The 22,814-nt window shown below is 42.0% G+C and overlaps 1 protein-coding gene and 2 long non-coding RNA genes across 3 annotated transcripts in view; 2 read left to right on the top strand and 1 right to left on the bottom strand.

The window, feature by feature from the left end:
- The window catches only part of grapa (GRB2 related adaptor protein a), a 28,329-nt gene extending 8,562 nt beyond the window's left edge, over positions 1-19,767 (bottom strand). Inside the window, exons 1-3 of the mRNA XM_063219282.1 lie at positions 19,304-19,767; positions 18,157-18,254; positions 9,769-9,888 (exon numbers count right to left, since the gene is read on the bottom strand). Of these exons, the coding sequence (XP_063075352.1) occupies positions 9,769-9,888; positions 18,157-18,254; positions 19,304-19,381 (296 nt within the window). The 5' untranslated portion in view covers positions 19,382-19,767. The remainder of the gene's footprint in view (positions 1-9,768; positions 9,889-18,156; positions 18,255-19,303) is intronic.
- Positions 3,134-6,043, top strand: LOC134465563 (uncharacterized). The gene is made up of 6 exons (XR_010038167.1): positions 3,134-3,372; positions 3,473-3,572; positions 3,734-3,824; positions 4,339-4,421; positions 4,993-5,091; positions 5,986-6,043. It is a non-coding gene; the product is annotated as an uncharacterized LOC134465563 (long non-coding RNA).
- Positions 12,421-15,388, top strand: LOC134465569 (uncharacterized). Its single transcript, XR_010038169.1, has 6 exons — positions 12,421-12,700; positions 12,811-12,896; positions 13,199-13,290; positions 13,543-13,660; positions 13,771-13,853; positions 14,283-15,388. It is a non-coding gene; the product is annotated as an uncharacterized LOC134465569 (long non-coding RNA).
- Positions 19,768-22,814: the final 3,047 nt, after the last annotated feature.

Below are 22,814 nucleotides of genomic sequence, written 5' to 3'. Positions count from 1 at the left end.
ATATCAGTCCCTCCAGCGAATAATCAAGTCAACTCAGCGTAGCCTATAATAAAAACTGTAACTGTGTAAACTGTGTAAACTATACCCAATACTCATAATCTGTATGACCAACGGTGTTTAAGGAAGGCCACAGGCATAAATGATTCACACCACCCCAGCTACACTCACTTCACCCTGTTACCATCCGGCCACAGATACAGAAGACTGCATGCCCACACATCAGACCACTAAGGGACATCTTCTTCCCTCAAGACATCAGGATGCTTAACTGCCATGAACCGCCATAGATATAAGAACCACTCCTCCTTCACTCTTCTTCTCATCTCTCAACCTGCCTTTTTTACTGCAGAGACTTTTTCTACATTTTCTTTTTACTTTTTTGGGACTTGATTTGTTTTTGCTCTTTTTCAACTTCTTTGATGATAGGACAGTAGGAGAGGTAGAACTGAATGGGGAGAGAGATGGGAAGGGTTGGCAAATGACCCGGGCTGGAATCGAACCTGGTTCGCCGGCGTAGCAGCCCAGTGCCCTACCGTTAAAGCCACGGTAGGGCCCTTTGGGACTTTTTCAATGCAAAAAATGTTGTCATTACTTATTAATTCTTGAATTCATGAGCACATGACAATACATGTGTTGTATATCTTGTATATCTTGTATATCTTGTCTGGCTGCTAAGGGGCTGGAGGGGCCACCTGATTCATTACTAGTTTAAACTGCATGCTCCACCATCCCATCCCAGATGCTTAGCGTTCCAGTTTCTCAGTCGAGGCAGATGGCTCACTCACCTCTCCACAGCTGACTCGCCGGCACAGCGACTAATTATTTATTTCAGTGCAGTGGTGTTTTTAAGATGAGAGCCGATGGTAGTGTGCAACCACTAACACCACCAAGCATAAGAATAGTAACTCAGTAAGAGTGTGATACTGTAACAAAGGACAACAACAGGAACTGCAGTATGTTACCTTGTAACACATATTGTAACTGAGGAACAGTGAGACTACTTGATACAAGCTAGATTGTCCTATCCACTTTTGCATGCATGGGACTCATTGAGGGTGACTGGAGATTCTGGATAGTGTCTCGTCCAGGGAGTCAATCAGTTTAAGACCGCAAATGGCTTAATGCCAAAGGTGTCTAACCACTGATTAGTCAAAAGTATAGGCCTACATTTCTATTCTGTGCATAGCTTTGAATAATGCTAAATGTAATTTATTGTGATATACTACTGGCTTTAAACTCATTCAATAGGCCCTAATTGCTTTTTCTCATACTAAATTCTTACTGGTTGTATGCATTCACTTCAGAAAACAATGACACAATAAACAGATTTTAAACCAAAACTGAAATGGAAATGGAAGAAGCTAAATTGACATAAAAAGTACGGGTAACACTTAAGAATAACAGGTGACTATAAAACACTTATCAAACTTAGTTAATAATGAACTCATAATGAATAAGACATTAACAAATGTTTGTAAATGATTAAGGAATAATATGTAAAAACTATTATAAATGGTTTATAAAGCTGCTTACAAAGCAATCATAAAGAATTTGTAAATTATCTTTTAATGTCTACAAACAATTTACAAAGCATCTACAAACTATTTACAAAGCTTTTTGCGCCTGTTACTTAAGTGAAAACACAAAGGCATGTACGAAAACTTTCGTTGAGGTAATATGTACAATGTAGGGTGACCATATCCATTTTTACGACCTGTTTTACGACGTCTGTGTGTCCCAATTTTTGTGTTTCCTCCTGTCCTCGTCTTGGGCTTCTGGCCTCGAGATGTGAAGCAACTTCATTGACACAAACTAGACTGACAGTCGGTCGTGTTTCCGATACCTGCGGCCGCCATGTTACTCCAGATTCCACTCAGACATCTCACAGCAAATTAACTGTATTGCTGTAGCCTATGTATGTCGGGGAAATCTGCGTGCAATTTGTGTTAACTGCGTTTTATATCGCAGTCTACGTGAGGCACCTTAACTGACTGTATGAAAGTTATAGTCAAGTGGCCTAATTCCGCCCGCCTATTTATCAGTGATGGACCGTGATGGATAGTGATTTAAGTCAGGAACGGATATCGATATGATGCAGAGTTTGTGTATTACAATTTGAAATGGTGATGACATGCAGCCTCTTACTGCAGCAGGGGTCACCGGCGACCCTATTCACTTGTTGAAAATGCTTAACGATATCATAACAACACTGCTATGACATTACAGAGAGCCATAGTGCTGCGCTAAGGGGTTAAAACAGAGTCAAACGGCCATAAACAGCATAATGAAGGGTGTCGTAACGGCAGCATAAAAGATGGAATTTTAATTTCACGACTACATTCTGGCTTCAAACTCGCCCTGGAAGTGCTTCCCCTTTTCACTTTAGGACCAAAATTATTCAACCGATTCCACAGTAACGACCAAACTAATCACAGTTCCTGCATCGGTAAAGCCAGGACTACAAGTGTGAACGAAATCAGCATAACAGCATGAAGGAATAATAAACAGTAACGGAAATACCGTCTCTGATAGTCTACAATGTTAAGTTATGGTGATGACTCATTTATTGAAGCAAGGAGGTACCCAGACAGCACGAAGCATCTTGCCGACGTTGGCTATTGGGCGGCGACATCGGGTAAACGTCGAGGCCTTTTTTGCCTTATAATCGTCATGCCAATTAGGTTGGTTTTAGATCGGCAAAATAGCGGCAGAAAAGACGGTTTCCTGCCATGGTTTGCCGATGGTTTGCCAACTTAACCCCAACATCGGCAGTACGACGCTTTGCCGATCAATTCCCTGCAGTTCCCTTCCGATGGTTTGCCAATGGTTTGCCAACATAACCCCAACCATCGGCAACGCGACGTTTTACCGAGCAATTTCCTAATGTTTCCTCCCGATGCTTTGCCAACTTAACACCGACCATCATCTGACAATGTCCCAAACACAGTTTACCGATGGTTTGCCAACCTAACCCCGACCATCGGCAACGCGACGCTTTGCAGATCATTTGAAGACCCCAAAACCAAAAGCCAGCGCCTGCTTGCTTGCAACCTGAGCAGCGCGAGCTCTGTTTGAAATTATTTCAGTTGTCAAGGGAACGAACATTTTCCGTTTACTTTACTGGACCTCGCAGCAGTAGTATTGGCCACCGCAATCGTTTTTAGTTAGGCATTACCATTATTTCTGTTGAAATGTAGGTTTCAGCATTACAAGTCAGGCTTGATTAAACATTAAATTAGGTTGCTGAAATAAATCTCTTCACCTGTCATGCTGTCTCGAATGACTCCTCATCGAGTTTCTAATCGATATCCGACCTCACTTTTTCTTACCGTTAGCAAGTTAGCTAACGTGTCAAACGTACCCAGCAACCAGGTGAGTTTTTGTTTGGTTTTATAAGTTATAGTTTGAGATGTCACATTGTATGTAGGTCGTGTGTAGTCTAACAGCGTTTTCTATTGTAATACAAATGTAGGCATACTGCTCCCGTAATCAAGTTTCCTGCTGGAGTCGGGCTGTTGATTCTTGTCTAGCCCATGATGACTGGTTGAAAGGACATTACAAAATAGGCTACGGTATGTAACACAACGATTTTCTTTGTTGAACTTGCAATGCACAGGAAACACACACCACGTGAAGTGAGATAAAATAATATTGCATCACATTCATTGCCCTTTAGTTAAAGAACTCCTGAGTTCATAGCCTTCACTGCAATGTGTTGCTCTCGTTTTCACAGCCAATTCACCACAAGTCAAAATCAGATCAACAGACAGGGACATCGGCCTTCTCTTGGGAATATGCCAGATATGCCATAACAAGAAAAAATGGTAAGTCTATCACTACATAAGATCCATAACAAAATACTATTAGTTAAATCTTAAATGTGACCTGGTGGTATTATTGCGTGAATGCTTATGTTGCACACTTAATGAATAAGGTCCTCAAGTGTGTAGAGTTTCGCTGAGTTCGTTGTTTATTTACATTTTCCTCAGCATAACTGTACAGCTGACACCGCTGCCTTCTGTATCATAACAAAGCCTGTCACTTCCACGTTTCGTTCTTCTTATGTGACCGAAGTCACTGGCTACTGCACCAGAGAGGGTCTCTGCACTCATTGCTGGTCCTATGATGCCATCTATTGGCGAAAACGTGCAACAGCATAATTAAACTAAAAGACAACTTCTGACTGGACAACAAAAAGACAGGGAATGAGAATAAGGGAATAAGAAAAAGACAAAATTAGGGGTCCACTACACTTGCATACAAACTGATTGTGATGCTGTCACTCATTTTCTAGTCTATATCTTGGACTGAAAAAGGATTACTTTATTATGTTTTCAGGTGTTTTGCCCCTGCGGTTGTGAAGAGGATGCTGTGGAGGTGGCAGCATGAACGTGTCACACAGACATTGGCTAAACTACTCGGTAGGTACAACGAAATAAAAGAAACCACCCCCTCAACCCTGTTTATGCTGCACTGTACCTATTATAACCAGTTTTTATATAGATAATTATTTGAAATACTAGGAGAGCCTTTCTGTTAGGATACTGTACAGCAGGGATGGGCAACTGGAGGCTCGGGCGCCACATGCAGCCCAGCTTCTCACTTTAGAAAAAAAGAAAAAGGACAGTTTTTAACCCCCTATAAATCAATAGTGTAAGCATTCCGGTATAAATAAACAAAAAGTGAAGTATCCTTTTGTAAATTCTCTCAAGTGCGTGGTGATGTGGTTGTGGTAATTAAAAATGTTGGCCCACCTTACAATGAAAGTTGCCCACCCCTGCTGTACAGCCTACATCTCTTGTACATGTCCTTACCAAATAGGACACTAGCTAGCTAAATGTAACTAATATGGTATTGTGAAAGTTATATGCCTAAATGTAAACCATAATATTAAATTGTGATGGACAGAAATCAACTAAACCAACATATTACATTGTGAATGTAGTTGCGCAGTGATACTGAGACCGACTTATTCCTGTCTTTATTTGCCAGGCTTCTACACTTGCCCTCAGAGTTCACATATGGTTAAGTGCACAGGTGGCCAGCCAGGTTCAGACTGATACTGGTAACAAGAGGAAAACATGCTGATTGGTAAGTGAGATCCCTGCTAAAAAAATCCACACAGCACAACAAGTAAGCCTAGTTTGTGGTATCAAATGTAAAATGTAAGTTTCATCAAAAAGTTGTAGAACACATCGGAATAAATTGCAGGCCATCAAAGTAGTGAATGGGCAGGGAAAACACAACCAGTAGGCTTATGAATTACTTTGACTCAGCACAGCACAGCAGATGTGATGCTACCATTCCTTGGGAATATGACACAGAGGTCTGCTATTCCATTGTAAATATTGACTGGAAATGTTCATGTTTCAACTGTTTAAAAACATTGGACTCAGGGGAAAAAATCTCTAGGTGTATATAAGTGAAAGCCCACCTTTGTCATTGTGACACAGCACACAAGTATACACTGCACACAACAAAATAGCATTTTATGCCTCACCTGTGCAAGGGTGCAGCCTACATTGGCATCCAAGGGAGCAGTATGTTGCAGTGTGGCGGGAAGGTACCATGCTTGGGGTACCTCAGTCATGGAGGATGGAGGAGAGAGCACTGGTTAATTACTCCCTCCACCAACCTGGCGGGCTGGGAGATGAACCAGCAACCTTTGGGTTGTTCAGCCCTGGGCTACAGGACACCCTAACCGCTTACCAATGACTGCCCCACTTATCCATGACTATATAAAAAATACCACAGAGTGGCGAGTACACTTTTAAATTAAAAGGGTCAATATAGATGATAGACTTTTCATCCACAGGCAGGACTTAGGCTACATACAGTAGATGGTGAAATCCTGCTTACAAAAACTGTTCTCAATAAATAGTTTTGACATGTCAAAGTCATAGCCTAAACTGTAGGGTATGTTCTCATGTAAAGGGTGATTTTCACATCCAGCCCATGTTCACAGATTTTTTTTTTCTCCTGCAGGAATGATTCAACGATGGACATTTTGCTTAATTGTGGAAAAAATAAATGGAAAAACGTCTATGATTTCTTGTGTTTTCATTGGTGAGGCATATGGTGAAGCAGGAAGACCTCAAATAAGGCGGAATTCCACTGCAGCGGTGAGAACATTCAGACGTCTTTTTGTTTATGGAAAGAGCTGATTTTCTGGCATGCTAGGTGATTTTCTGACATGCTAGTTTCATAACTGCAACCTAAAATCAGCTGTTCCTCGAGACGTCCGGATGCTTTCCTCGCGCAGATGGGGTTCGTCGAGTAGGTCGTAATTAAATCGGTTAAACATTGGCTCATGAGCGGATATAAGGCGGGCAACCGTCGGCTCATGGTAGGACTATAAATAATTATATCGGCATAACGTTGGCTCTCCATCGCCTGTCGCCTATTTGCCGACGTCTGCCCAACATCTTGCCGATGAGCAAACGGTCCTTTCAAAGACGTCGTGCCGATGTATTTTACATCGGGCAAAAAGCATCTTGCCAACGTTGGCAAGACGTAAGTGTGCTGTCTGGGAGGTGAATGAAAACTTTCGTCGAGGTAATATATACAATCGACAATTTCCGTTGAAATGATCTTTTAATGTCTACAAACTATCTACAAAGCATCTACAAACTATTTACAAAGCTTTTTGCGCCTGTTATTCTAAAATGAAAACACAAAAGTATGTACGAAAACCTTTGTGTTTTCACTTTAGAATAACAGGCGCAAAAAGCTTTGTAAATAGTTTGTAGACATTAAAAGATCATTTCAACGGAAATTTTCCATTGTACATATTACCTCAGTGAAAGTTTTCGTACATCCTTTTGTGTTTTCACTTTAGAATAACAGGCACATAAAGCTTTGTAAATAGTTTGTAGATGGTTTGTAAATAGTTTGTAGACATAAAAAAATAATTTACTAATAGTTTATGTTTGCTTTGTAAGCAGCTTTATGAATCATTTATAATAGTTTTTACATATTATTCCTTAATCATTTACAAACATTTGTAAATGTCTTATTCATTATGAGTTCATTATTAACTAAGTGTTACTAATACTTTATAAGTGATTTATAGTTGCCTGTTATTCTAAGGTGTCACCAAAATATTGTGGGGGCAAAGTGTGTTGTCCCCAAACTTTTGTCGATCGTGCATAACATAAACCTGCGGAAGTGTTCGTGCTGAGGTGCTACAATCCTTATCAAAACAAGTGTCGAGTCAAACTGAAACATCAACGAGGAGTTATGAGGCTGAAAGCTAACATGAAAAATGACATGATGTATTCTCCCGTCCCATCCATGTCCTACCATGAATATGCTACCAGTGAATAAGAGAACAGGAGAAACATGGGATAATGTTTTTTTTAAAACATTGTTTTTTCACACCTCTCAACATCTGGTGCCTCTAAAGGCATCTGAGACAGACAGAACACAAAAAAGCGAACAGCTCCTGTCTGCATCCATATTTAACGTGCTCTTCACATTCATCTGCAATGCTCCAACCTCCCTCAGAAATTTAAGGGCAGGCTGTCTTCAGATCTTTGAACGGGATCACTTTTGTCAGTTGGGATAAAAAATTAAACACTTGTTTTTTTTCTTCAACGTGGTTCTTCTGTCTGAAGCAAAAAAAGAAAGAAAGAAAGAAAGAAAGCAGGGAATTCTAATTATGGCCCAAAGCCATTGGGTGGCATGGAGAAGTGGAGGGTGGCGGTTGTTGGCGTGTTGTTGGGTGGGGGTTTAATAAATAAATAAATAACATCGAGAAAGAAATAGAGAAAAAAATGTTAAAAGTCTTACTTCAGAGTATAGCACGTCAACAGCCATGAAACGCACAGCGGTTATATTTATAACAGCGTTCTCCACGAAGCAGCGACTTCATCAAACAGAAGGAGCTGAGGTCATTGCTGCATGGCAGCTTCCTTAGTGCTGCTTCCTCTTTCCAGCTCTCCACACTTCCTCCCCTTGTCCCAGATCTTGCTCACAGACACAGGCAGGCAGGCAGGCAGGCAGGCAGCGGCAAACAGTACAGTACAGTGGCAAATGGCTCACATGCCGTGACAGCAACAGCCAGAACATTCCACCCACCCACCCACCAACCACCAACCACCCACCACCCACACTTCATGTGGTCTCCAACATGTCAACAAATGTTTACAATGTTTACATAGCCAGGGTTTAAATAAAGGTTTTTTTATTTGACATTTTTGGGAGTGCTTTAAGATTTCTGAGGCCCATTTTTCATGATCATCATGATCATCATTTCTGGCCTGATGTAGCAATTTCCTCCTTTTTTTGTCAACAACACACTTCGGCAAATGGGCTTTCATTTTAAAAAAATGTGCTTATGTGCTTACCACCAAAGGAGGTGATAATGAAATGATGTGTTGTTTTTCCCCCCACAATGCAATGTCCATTATGTCTTACGTAATTAGAATCAGTCGTGGTAATCCTCTGCCCGGATGAATGCCCATTTTGTTGATAATCCGTCGCCACAAATTTTACATAATTTGAAATGACTTAAAGAGATGTTAATGCCCAACACAGCCATGTGTTGTGTCTCCAGAGCCCCTGTAATTGATTGGTATGCCTGTCAGAAAGAAACTGGACAAGTCTGATGGAATGCAGAGCTGAGGCAACCATGCACTACATCTCTCTCTCTCTCTCTCTCTCTCTCTCTCTCTCTCTCTCTCTCTCTCTCTCTCTCTCTCTCTCTCTCTCTCTCTCTCCTTCCATTCTCTCTCTTCTCTGTCATCTCTTTCGCTCTGTCTATTTCTCAGTTTCTCTTCCTCCAAGAGAATATGCCTCAGCTTCCTATGGTGTGCCACACAGACTTGTAATCTCACAATAACAGGAGAGGGTGCCTTCACACCTGGGCCCCAGCCCAGCACTATGCTGCACTGATTGGGGGCTAAAACAGAGAGAGGGGGGGAGACAGAGAGAGAGAGAGAGAGAGAGAGAGAGAGAGAGACAAAGAGAGAGAGAGAGAGAGAGAGAGAGAGAGAGAGAGAGAGAGAGAGAGAGAGAGAGAGAGAGAGATTGCCTGCCTGTCTGCCTCTCTGCCTGTGCTCACACACCCACCTCAGGGAGCCGAGTGGATAGCGTCCATCCACCCAAAGCTAGCCTAGCGCCAAGCGCTTAGCTCCAGCATCACTGGCTGAAATCCACCACTGAGACACAATTAGAAAATAATGAACCCACATGCGGAGAGGGTGAGAGGAGGGGGAGGAGGAGGAGGAGGACAATTCAGTGCAGTGTCTTGGATACATTTAGTGAATAGCTCTCAGCCCCAGCACTCTGCAGAGAAAAGCGCTCTAAATATGGCCTTTCAAGAAGAGACACAATTTTGCAGTAGGCCTACACCCAAGAGGGGAAACAAGCCAAAGTAAATAATACTAATAAATGCAGATAGGCCAACTAGTGAAAACCCCACATAATGCTTACTGATAGATGCTGGGTGCAGGGAAGCATTCAGCCCACCATGATCTGATCACACACGCACTTGCCATGACTAGAACTAGTGCAGAACTATACAGACCAGAGAGAGGAAGTGAGAGAGGGAGAGAGAAAGATAAGAGTGTGCAAAGAGATTACTAAAGAGACATGGAGAAGAAGAAGCAGATAGATACAGCAAGAAAGATAGACAGACAGAATAAAACACAGAGTGCGAGAGAGAGAGAGAGAGAGAGAGAGAGAGAGAGAGAGAGAGAGAGAGAGAGAGAGAGAGAGAGAGAGAGAGAGAGAGAGAGAGTATTTGCCCCCGAATGGTAGTAGTACCTGACGGACATGGAGAACTCCCCAGGTGCACTCTCACTCTCCCTCACGAGGAAGGCACCACACTCCCGGGGCCTCAAGCGGCCCTCCGCCACGTTCCGAGAGATGCGCCCAGCAAACCACCTATCAGACGGACAGACAGACAGTGAGTCAGACGGACAGACACATAGACAGAAAGGCAGATAGACGGGCAGGCAGGCAGACAGACAGACAGATAGTAAGTCAGAAAAAGAGACAGTGAGTCAGAAAGACATGCAGACAGAAAGACAGACAGGCATGTAGGCAGACAGAAAGACAGACAGGCAGGCAGGTAGGCAGACAGACAGACAGACAGTGAGTCAGAAAGACAGGCAGGCAGGCAAACAGAAAGGCAGACAGATTGACAGACAGACAGACAGACAGACAGACAGACAGACAGGCAGGCAGGCAGGCAGGCATAATGTCAAAGGAGAATAAATACATACACTCTAAAAAGAGCTGGGTTATTACTTTGACTAAACCCCTGGGTCAATTGCTTTTCTATAAAAAATGGGTTAAATATAACCCATATTGGGTTATTTTTCTGACCCATTACCTGGGTTATTGGCCAAACCCACATCAGCACCCAGGCCCTGGGTCATTTCAACCCTGTAGCGTAAGTTATCTTGTCAACGATATTTGAATTTTGAATTTTACCGGTCGCCATTGCCAAAACGGCTACCGGGCTACCAACGTCCAGAAGAGAGGACATCGGATGGCTTCTGAAAGCATTGTTTCGGTAAGTGTGCGCCTTTTATGTAAACTTGCCATATATTGCTTTTCGCGATGTAAATGTGCGTCAGCCGTGAGTTCCTGTTTGTGGAAAGCAAAGGCACATTTCATAGAAAGTTACACATTTCGAGTAATAGGAGGAAACGGTATTAACTAGTCTTTTAAAGGGAGCAAATGAATAAGCACTTAGTCATAACTGCAGCGGTTTGCTGTCCTGTGGTGGATTTGGGAATATAGATGCTTGCTTTAATGAATTTTATGTAGGCTACATTTCATTGGAAAGTTACATGTTCCTCCAGCCTTCGTCCAGGTTCTGTCAACGGTGGGTTTTCTAGTTAGCTACGGTAAGTCATAATGTTAGCCCTTCTGGATTCATTTGGTTGCTATTTCGCTTAATATAGCTCATAACGGATGGTTGGCTGTCAGATTGGGCGGATACTTTTTAGGTAGATTGGGCTAAGTGTGTCCACTACACCAGCGATACCTAATGCAGGACGCTAAACTGACACAAATCTGACAAATTATATCTAGCCGCTACCAGAGATTTTTTTTAGGAAGGGCCGCTACTTCACCTGCTCAACCAACCTAGAATGCAATAACGACAGCATTTTCGTTTGGGGGGCAAGCTGGCATCTGAAGACTGTCAGTGTCTTCGGTTACCACAAGTGTCATGATAGTTCTACATCAGGGAAGTCGATGAACTTTCTTCTTTTTTTGTATCACCTAGAACTAGTTTTGTGGGTGCAACTAAGTGCTTGTGTGACTTCGCCTGCGATATTCTGAGCTCACTGCGAGTCCGAACTCTGATAAAGGCAGAGGAAGAGCTCGCGCATAATATTACCGGCATGTTAGGTGTGGTAAGTCGCATCATATGCTTGGTCAGCTTGCTTGCGCAAGAAAATGTTGTCGCGACAATGGTTTATTGTTTGTGTCAACTGACGTTTCTTATCTCGGCTCGTATGTGCTATGTGCTTTGCTTGTTTGGTTAGCGTCGTAGCTTGTGTACTACATAACTGTTTGATTACCGTATGCGGATGAAGCTGGCTGCGTGGAAAACTGTTTACATTCACCTGTCGTTGTGTTCCAAAATCATAAGGCTTTAATGTGGAGGGTTATAGTTAGCCAATTTCTCTCTTTCACGAGCAGGGATTTGTTGCTTTGTTGACGCTACAGGGAAGTTTCCTGGTTTAAAGAAAGTTGTGGCTAGAGCTCTATAGGCAATAAGGCAACAGCTACTTCAACAAGCTATGCATGATAGCTGATATCAGCCGCAAATCGTGCGTGTGTAGTTGTCCCAGAGACCGTTTAGTTCTAGTGTGACTGTGTGATATTGTACTCTGTAGTATGTGCAGTATTTCCGAAGACTGGTTGGTTTATATTTTTGTTAATGTAAATGAAATATGTAAAGTTGTTGTGTGCACTACAGTAGTGAGACAAAAGCCTTTCATACATTTAGGTTGCCTGTATGTTTTGAAGGTGTGTCTGCAAAGCTCTGTAACGTTTTTTCTTTTCTTTTTTTAAAATCTCTTATGCTCTGGATAAGATGGACGTCTTTCCTCTGACCTGTTACCAAGACAGCTGGATGTGTAAGAAGCTGGAACTAAGTCACTGAAGAAGTAAACCGATGAAAACCGATTTGGATTGTCTGAGAGATGTAAGTGACTGAGTTCAGGACAAATGTGTATGTCAACTGTATTGTAGGCCTATTACTTTAACAACAAAATCACAATAACTGCTTATTTTTTGGCTGTAGGACACAAGTAAAAGGAGAAGAATGCTGCTCAGCTGGGTCGGCGAAGCTCTTGGATATCATCAGCACATGTATGAAGTAAGTTTTTTAAATGAATGCACAACAGCAGGTGTTAATGCGCGTGCACACACACACACACAATGAGAGCTGGCCTGATATTGTTCTTTGATTCTGTGAATGTGTATGGAATGCCTACAGTACTGTCTGGTGTCACTTCAGACAATTTTGCAACGGTTTACTGTATGTTCTGTCTATTTGTCTGCCAAACTCTCAAACTTGTTGTCTTTCTTTTTGTCTTCCTCTTTGTGCACTGGTAGGCACAGTCATTCCGGTAGGCACGGAGTCGTTCCTCGATGGACGTGATGACCTGGCACCAAAACCGCTTAATGTGTATGAAGCTGTGTCTGCATCGAGGGAAGAACCCAGCACTGAAATGTGAGTGTATGATCCAATAATTGTAAACATGGGTGCCAGTTGTACTATATATTTCACAGTAAAATCCCAATTACTATTACTCATAGTTATTCATTCTTTTTCTGCTGTAGGACACAAATGAAAGAAGAGTACTTCTGCTCTGCTGGGTCTGCGACACTACTTATCCGAGGAGTCCTCAAACATCAGGATGTAGGAAGTAAGATCTTTATATGTCATGCATAACAGCCCATGCGTGCACGCGCGCGCACACGCGCACACACACACACACACATATGCTCATACACACACGTACAAAACATGCGCATGCACACCCCACTCTACACCACACACAACCTTAAAGGAAAATCCCTACTAGTTTCAACATCCAATTATATTGTTCTCACTACCACTGGCTTGTCAGGACCCAACAACGTTCAGGATAAATGTGTATGTCAACTGTATTGTAGGCCTATTACTTTAACCATGAAATCACAATAACTGCTTACTTTTTGGCTGTAGGACACAAGTAAAAGGAGAAGAATGCTGCTCAGCTGGGTCGGCGGTCACACTACTTATTCAAGAAGCTCTTGGATATCATCGGCATGTATAAAGTAAGTTTTTTTATATCAATGCACAACAGCAGGCGTTAATGCACACACACACACACACACACACACACACACACAATGAGAGCTGGCCTGATATTGTTCTTTGATTCTGTGAATGTGTATGGAATGCCTACAGTACTGTCTGGTGTCACTTCAGACAATTTTGCAACGGTTTACTGTATGTTCTGTCTATTTGTCTGCCAAACTCTCAAACTTGTTGTCTTTCTTTTTGTCTTCCTCTTTGTGCACTGGTAGGCACAGTCATTCCGGTAGGCACGGAGTCGTTCCTCGATGGACGTGATGACCTGGCACCAAAACCGCTTAATGTGTATGAAGCTGTGTCTGCATCGAGGGAAGAACCCAGCACTGAAATGTGAGTGTATGATCCAATAATTGTAAACATGGGTGCCAGTTGTACTATATATTTCACAGTAAAATCCCAATTACTATTACTCATAGTTATTCATTCTTTTTCTGCTGTAGGACACAAATGAAAGAGGACGTCTTCTCTGCTGGGTCTGCGACACTACTTATCTGAGGAGTCCTCAAACATCAGGATGTAGGAAGTAAGATCTTTTTTATGTCATGCATAACAGCCCATGCGTGCACGCACACACACACACACACACACACACACACACACACACATACAAAACATGCACGTGCACACTCCACTCTACACCAAACACAGATAAACACACACAACCTTAAAGGAAAATCCCTACTAGTTTCAACATCTAATTATATTGTTCTCACTACCACTGGCTTGTCAGGACCCAACAGCCTCTTTTTTCCAGCCCTGTCCGTCATCTCATTCTAATGAGTGCATGATCTGTTTACATATAAAACAGACATAGCGTGTAGCACCCAAAATGCACATGCAGTCAAGTCAAAAATAACATATATATAATTTCCCTAAACCATATTTATGATGACTGAGATGGAAGAGCCATGTCTTAATCATTAACACTTTTCTTTTGTTTTGCTTTTTCAAGACTTATGGTGAGATTCCAAGAGCCGCCATGAGGGATATGCAACCTGCAGCTTCACCATGCTTTTGGGAGATCATGTACTACGTGAACCTTGAGTATCTACAAGCCAGCTACTTTAAGTTCTTGAAAGGGTAGTGATGTCAATTCAAGCCAGATCACGAGACAAGGTCCTGTACAAACTGTCAATCTAAATGTTGCGACATCCCTGTCAGTTCTTTTGAACTGAATACATGCTGTGTTTGAAATATATTATTCGGATAACTCCCCATCAGGGAATACCTTGTCTGTTAATGACGGATGGACATGCCATTGACATGCCGTGCACACTTTGATGTTTTTTATTTTAATGTTTTCTATGTTTTCCAATGTTCATTTTTTATTTATGTTCTGTTATATGCTGGTTATGTAAGTACTGTATGGAATGTAGTGACTGTAGAGACCAAGACAAATTTCAACCTGGGGACAAAAAGTTCACACCACTCTGTTAGCGCAGTTATGGATGCACTGTAAATTTTGTAATTAACCAAAAGTACGGTGAGAAGCCTGTTTGTGCAGATGGACCTGCTGGCGGGCCTGTTTACTCATAGCTAAAAAGCAACATATTATCTGTGCAAAAGCACATGGGCTCTTCGAAAAGGGGTTAAACATTTTAATGTGCTGTTTTACAGTGTGCTATACAAAAGGTAAGGTGAAACTTAATTTTTTGAAATTCTATAATTGTACAGTGTCACTGAAATCAAATGGTGCATTGGTAAAACTGAACCATTTCCTTTAATCCCGTTTAGCAGAGCCTATGTTTGAACTATACTGTCACCAATATTGTAATGACTGAGTTTTAACCTGTTACTTAAGGCTCTTGGTAATGTCATAGCAATGTTGCTATGATGTAGTTGAGTCTTTTCAGTCATGAGTGATCAGTCTTGCTGATAACCCGTCTTTGCAAAGAGGCTACAAAGATGCATGTAAATTCAATTAAGGTTTTATTGCTCCAATGCTATCATGTGTTAATGCTACACTGCTGTGATTTGCATCTTTATAGTATACTTTTATGAAATGTATTGTTAATTATCTTCATTGTTCAGCAATAAAAAAAAAGATCTGAAATATTATGCATTCTTGTATTTTGTTTTTTTTAAATTGATCTTAATTAATGCATTGGTCAACAATTCTGCTATATTTCACCCTAATGTAATAATGTTAAGTCATAATTGTTTTTTGTTAATCCCCTTGCAATTTAAATACCCAATATTGGGTTAAAGTATGAACCCAACAAAGAAGTCAATATGACCCAACAATGTGGTAGCAGGTCTGACCCATTTAATGGGTTCTTTTAACACACAAATTGGGTCAGAATGACCCATTTAGTTGGTTTAGGGGAATGACCCAATGTGAGGGTTAAAATATTTTAACCCAGCCAAAGGGTAGGCCCAATACTGAACCAGGGCCTGGGTCAGATAATAACCCAATTTGGGTTGTTTTTGACCCAGGCTTTTTAAGAGTGTATGTACTTGATACAATAAACAATAAAGTGTTGGTGAACATTTTACGTAAATCTTACCCAAAGTTACCAACCAAGACATAGCCATAGACAAATAACTATACACAAAGCTAGTCATAATGTCATTCAGAATAAATTATACAAAGTGCAATATTTACAACTATTAAACAGTATTATTATAATGCATTGTGTGCCATACAGACTCATTGTACAAACCAACAGCTGCCAGGGGTTATGTAAAACATTCATCCAATAACAAGACGTCATACATTATAAGTCTAGCCTAGCGCAGCCAGACCCGTACAGCAAAAAGCTGTACCAGGGTCTAGGAGAGCTGGGCAGCAGTGTGGGCGGGATAAACGGTTGCTTCAGCACTCAACGTCACGCAATTGGATGGCAAACAACCAATCCCCACACACTTCTGTGTAACGTCACAGCTGTCTCGTACACGCGACACGCCCCTTTGTAGTTGAAGCGGCAATTTCGAGCCGTCGTAGAGGTGAATTCGTGTGATGACCACAGCCACAAACAAGTTTCCTAATAAATCGTGTTTTCACTTATACAGTTCAAAAATGCATCGTTTTCAACCACATGGCCCTCCTTGATCAATCAGCGAAATGTCGAGCAATTTGGGGCTTGTTAAATGGTTATATTTATGATTGTTGTCAACATGGCATGTTCGGTGTTAGCTAGCTAGCTGTATACCCATAACTAATACATGGCTAGCCGCTAGGTCGGTAGACCAGGTGTCATTCCCATCTATTTAGTAAGCGACTTACAGACTTTCAAAGCTCCCAAATGTCTCGTTTTTAATGACATGGATCTTATTAGAATTTGCGGCAGGCATATAATACAAGGCTGGATACCTAGCTCTGCTATTGACGACAGGTTAGCTAGCCACTAGCGAGGGCCTCTTTGTAGCGGCAACTTCCAGCCGTCGTAGCAGTGAATTCGTGTGATGACCACAGCCACAAACAAGTTTCCTAATAAATCGTGTTTTCACTTATACAGTTCAAAAATGCCTCGTTTTCAACCACATGACCCTCCTTGATCAATCAGCAAAATGTCGAGCAATTTGGGGCTTGATAAATGGTTATATTTATGATTGTTGTCAACATGGCATGTTCGGCGTTAGCTAGCCAGCTACCCATAACTTTCCCGGATTGTCGCTCCCAACGCAGGACGCTCCCGGGTCAGCTCGCTCCCACTAGCCAGACTATCGATCCCACCGCCATATAACGGAGCTAGTTATCTTTTTGATGTTAGTTTTTTGTTTCTAACCCTAGTTTTTTTCTAAGACTAACCCCAACCTGGATACCTAGGTCTGTGTTGTTGACGACAGGTTAGCTAGCCACTAGCTTGGTAGACTCGGTGTCATTCCCATATATTTAGTAAGCTACTCAAAGACTTCCAAAGCTCCCAAATGTCTCGTTTTTAATTGCATGTGTCTTGTTAGAAATTGGGGCAGCAATTTCATTCTACACCTACAGTAGTGGTCTGATAATAACGTGTGACTATCTGGTTCTGTAAAATGCTCAACTTAGCTTACCGAGCTTTTTCTAAAACATCGAATGATCAAATGGTAATGTGTTGAGATCTATTTGCGCCCCATAAGTTCATGGTGTATTATTACATCAATCCATGTCAGCCACGAAATGTATTATCATCCAGGCTTTTTAAATTAAGTAAACACTTTCGTGCTGTACGTAGCACGGACGGACACCATGCTTCTTCTTAGAAAGTTTCCTGTTTACTAGGTAGCCCGCCCCCCCTCGCGATTTGATTGGCCCTGTCATCGGATAACTTTCAGCCTCGCAAAACGACCGGGGTCCGCTATCTGCCCCCGGGAGCAAATTCAATTTGCGGTCGCTAGGGGCGTCTAGATTTCTAGGCTATTATAAGTCAGCTATGAATATAGATTAAGAATTGACATCAGCTGGAAGCAGCAAATAATAAATATGAACTGCCAGCTTCATCCATGGAGATTTAACTTTATTAATGTGACTTTTTTCCACACGTGTCAGCACTGTGCTCCCTCACATGCTAAATAATTCATGAGGCTTTCTGAGCCATGTATCCAAAAGTCACATGGAAGGTTGTCCTCAACACAAGAAAACTCATATATGTAACTGGTTGGTATAGGTGCAAACATACAGGATACCGGCCTTACTTATGGTGTTTGGATTATATCATCCTTAGAAACGTCACAGGGTGCATGTACTGTATGTATGCGTGTGTGTGTGTGAGTGTCTTAAAATTGATCATGGCCTGTGGCAGAGTGATGCAATGGTGCGATCTTACATACAGATATACATAGTGGGAAATTCACGGGGGACTGCCCACGGTGTATAGAGCTGAGGCAGGCGTATGGATACTTACGTGTGAGGTCTCACGTTGATATAGTTCTTAGGCACGTAGCCCTTTCTACTCATCAGCTCCGCTGTGTACCAGTTTGGATCATCCTCCATGTTCGTAATCTAGAAAAAAAACAGGAAGACACATCGTACAATAATATTGTATTAATAATTATAGTATAATAATATATAATAATAATTATTATTATATTATGCTATAATCATTTATTATATTGATATTAGTAGAGGCAAATTAACTTGGAAAGGGATATACGATGGAAGTTTATTAATCTATCTGTATCTTTGAGTTATCTTTGACTTACATATGGCCTACTGTATAAAATTCTACAATGTCAACCCTATAGTGAATCGTTTATTTATTTAGTGCAGACAATAGCAAGACAATAGAGTCAGCCTGACATAAGGGTCTAAGGATATGACATACATCTTCTTTGGGGTGCCCATATTTATGCACATGCCCATTTTTGTTTAAATCCTCTTTCCCTACAGTTTAACATATGTTGAAATGAAATTGATAATTTAAAAGCTCAACAAGAGATTAACAGATGTAGTGATTCCCCCAAAGGATGCCCAAACTTTCTCATACCACTGTAGCGTGTGGTTTTGATGTCTGTAGCCAATATTTACATCATGACTGATATTATCTATCTCCATTCAAAATCAACAAACCTCCATATCAACACATTCATATCATAGCAAAGTATGTCTTATAGAAATTCATAATATCTCACAATATCAAGCAAAATGGAAAACTTCTGATTCGGTTAGCTGATGTATTTGAATGTACCATGCAAATGATCATTGTCGCTGTTGACATTGGAAGGTATTTGTGTTGGTGTGAATGTGCATGCCATTGTGTGCATTTGTGCAGGCACTTAACAATCTTCAATACATTTACCTCAAACCACACATTGACAATCAGTGTGCAAATGTAATCTACCAGGAACATGCAGTGAAGATTTTTTCAGGTCACAGGACTAATTGACCACAAAACAGAATCACAGCCATGTTCACACTTAATTACCCCCCGCCAGAGGCATCTGTCACAACTTTCAAAGGTGAAAGAGCATGATGAATGCCATGTCAGGATTTTTTTTTGCAGGCCCCCAGCCAGGAGCATGACTGAGAGCAAAAAGTATTGTGTGTCTTACCTTGAGAACATCACCCTTCTGGAAGCTGAGCTCGTCGCTCTCTGTGGCCCGAAACGTGTAGAGAGCCACCGCTTCCATGCTGGGACCCCCCTGCACCTCCCGGGTGGTTGCCCAAGTCCAGACAGACAGAGATGTGTAGGAATACGGGGAGGGGAGGCAGACAGGAGCTGGAGCTGAAGCCTCACCTGGTCTCCCTTCTCTGGTCCGGGAGCAGCAGGAGAGGATGAGGGGATGAAGGGGAGGGGAGAAGAGAAGAGAACAGGAGAGGAGAGGAAGAGTAGATGGACGGACGGATGGACAGACAGATGGAGGGATCCAGAGACTCAGAGCCGTGCCTGGCTACGGGTGGCTGCTGCGCACGTCGTGTGGAGCAGGCTGGAGAACAGTGAGGGCATCCGCGCAGCTGCTGTGCTGATGAAGTGGCTCACGATCCGTCACACACACACACACACACACACACACACACACACATGCATACGGAGAGAAAGAGAGAGAAAGAGCAAGAGAGAGAGAGAGAGAGAGAGAGAGAGATGGAGAGAGAGAGAAAAAGAGAAGGCAGAGAGAGCATCGGAGCCAGTAGAGGCACATTTGACAGAGTGGGAGAATGTGAGAGAATCAGGGAGAGAGAGAGGCTATGAGGCAGTGGCTCAGTGATAGTGTGTGCCTGTGTGAGGGAGAGAAAAGCAGTGAGAGAGAGCGAGAGAGAGAGAGAGAGAGAGAGAGAGAGAGAGAGAGAGAGAGTGGGAGAGGGAGGGGGTGGCAGTTCCTGTGTGTGTTCTTTTACACAGATACAGTGGTGAAGTGAGAAACAGGAAAGCCAGCACAAAGAGGGAGGGGAGAATAAAAAATGTGAGGCCCCACACACAAATATTTCAGCGTGTAAGTGCATTGTGAATTATGGGGCGGCTAGCGATACAATGACAACATAAACATTACACCTTTAGATGGGCGAAAAGTTGTTCTTTAACCTGTCTAAAGACCTGTGGAACTGGCAGCGAAGGTGCAAATGTAGGCCTATGAAAATGTAATGATGATAAAATCAGTGGTCATTTTTGTCAGGTCTCAGCGCTGAAGACCTTCGTTTTTACAGCTAAATCCACATTAATAAATGACTATCCAGTATTTTGTTTGCTGGTATGTTTTGCATTCTGTTATACAGGGTGTCTGATGTGCCTGAGTTTTGACAAGAGTGATTTTGGTTTATGACAAACCAATTAGACTTTTTGTCATACAACAATGACCAATGTCGTTAGACATAGTTATTTAGTTGCATGAGCAGTTTCACCTTTGGTTTACATGGGTGGTTACACACAGTTTCACAACAAGAAACAGAAAGGTTAAACAGATAGATGACCAATCATTAATTCCTATATAGGCCTATGTAGGGGCTACCTGAAATATGTTGACACATGTTATGGAATTCTAATATTCTAATATTGATTGCTCACAGAATGAAGCGGACAAGACCTAAGCACAAAGTTAACTGTATTCTTCACTGGTAAATTCATATCTGAGCTGTTAGAACATATAGCACTGCAGTATTACCACCACTAGTTTCAAGGTTTTTTTTGTATAAACAAACGAAAGCGTGTGTACAGATTGTTTCAGAACACAATTTTGTTTAAAAAAACAACAACTTGTAACTTAATCAAAATTGTTGACCTAAAATATCGGCTATTATCTTGTCTTGTGCATTCAATGCATGGAGAACTTGGTCAGGCTAGTTTTTATTCACTGAACTGACTAAAACATGAAAGTCGCAAATGTTATTTTGCATGATGCATAAGTTCCATACACTTGTGTACAAGTATGACATGCCAATGCGGATTCTTCACATCTCCAAGCATTTTAACCTTGGAGTCCAAACCCCTAGCTTCATTACCACGGGTGGCCCAAATGCAGAATGCAGAGGCTTGTTGAGCAGTGAGATTTGCTATTTTAAGCAATTTTAAGCATCAGAAAGAAGTGTCTGTAAAGCTAAAGCATGTCTCTGAAACAATAAAGGCTCTTTTCCACAGCCGGTTTTCTGCTAGGCCTACAGCTCGACACAGCGCAACTCAGCCACCACTTTTTGCTTTTCTAATAGGCATGCAGGTCCGCCACTGCACATACGCAGAATAAGCAGAGTGCACAACACTGAGATTGACTGAAAACTTTCATGAAAAAATATTAAATTACATTGCAAAATATTTATAATATTTATGAACAGGCCCATCTTGAAAAATGTGTATCCCATTACTCAATTTGCGCAAACTCACTGTTTTGCCTAATATGAGGGCTCTGAAATGGTACAGCCCGATTTATGTCTTTCCTGGTCCGCTGTGAACTGAGGTAGCCAATCAAGCGCTTAACAGCTTTGACTCAAGGCGACAGAAGTGGTCACATTTCAACATTGAAGCCTTCTTCATGTTGTATGGCATTTGCATTTAGTTTATTTTCATCAGCAGCTGTATACACAGTCTGGCCATCAAAAAAGTCACCACGCACTTATGTTGTTTTATTCTTTGAGGTCTGGTGTCTCCTGCTCCCTGATGTTTGCTGTCAGGTCTAGGTTCAGTCACTGCAGGGGTTCCCAAACTTTACCATGACACGACCGCCCATATATTGATTTCAACCAAGCAACACCCCCCCAACATGGGGGCATGCCACACTTTTTCCCCTGCCTTTCAAAAGTCTGTGCTGCTGTTCCTGCATCCTTGAATCCATGCTGCTACAGTAATGTGTAATGTGAAAATGAGGCCATATCAAAGAGTCGAATAGAGGCGATGGTTCATAAAATGGGAATATTGTTTGGCTTATTTTTTTGGTTTATTTGTCTTTACTTTAGTTGATTTAATTCTATTCAGCAATACTTTTCCTTCCGACCTGTGGCCCGCCCCGCCAAGTACCCTCTCACGACTCCCCAGGGGTCCCCAAAATCATTGAGTTACTGTATGTTGCATATTCTAAGGTGACAATGCGAAGATTCATCAGGTTGAAAATTTGAAAGCATGATTCAGGAAGTAAGAGACATCCTTTTTAGACATGGGTCATAATTTCTTAGGGCGTCAGACTTCAGGCATCAGGCGTAGTCCAAAGGTTGCTGGTTCGAGTCCTAACCTACCTGGTTGGTTGGGGGGAGTACTGAACCAGTGCTCTCCCCCATGCTCTCCAACCTCTCTCCTCCCTCTATTACTCAGGTACCCTGAGCAAGGCATGTCCCACCACACTACTCCCTTGGTGCACAGTCACCCCATCCTTCCCCCACCCTAAAATGCAAAGGGGACTGTTGTCCCAGTGCCCAGGGAGAGAGGGGGCCCAGACTTGGGTCCTCATAATCATTACACTGTATGTATTGGGCTGGGGGGCATTTTCAGATGACTTTGACCTGGGCCCGGCCAAAGCTGTCAGCGACCCGCTATACTATAGAATAGGCCTATAAGTGATAAATAGCTGCTATAACAATATTATCTGATCGATGCTCACCCTGCTTCGTCAACCTGCCCCCTGTCCCTTCCCTTGATTCTTTGCC

Source organism: Engraulis encrasicolus, chromosome 2, assembly GCF_034702125.1.
Source record: "Engraulis encrasicolus isolate BLACKSEA-1 chromosome 2, IST_EnEncr_1.0, whole genome shotgun sequence".
NCBI lineage: Eukaryota > Metazoa > Chordata > Actinopteri > Clupeiformes > Engraulidae > Engraulis > Engraulis encrasicolus.
This window is presented reverse-complemented; position numbering and strand designations above follow the sequence as displayed.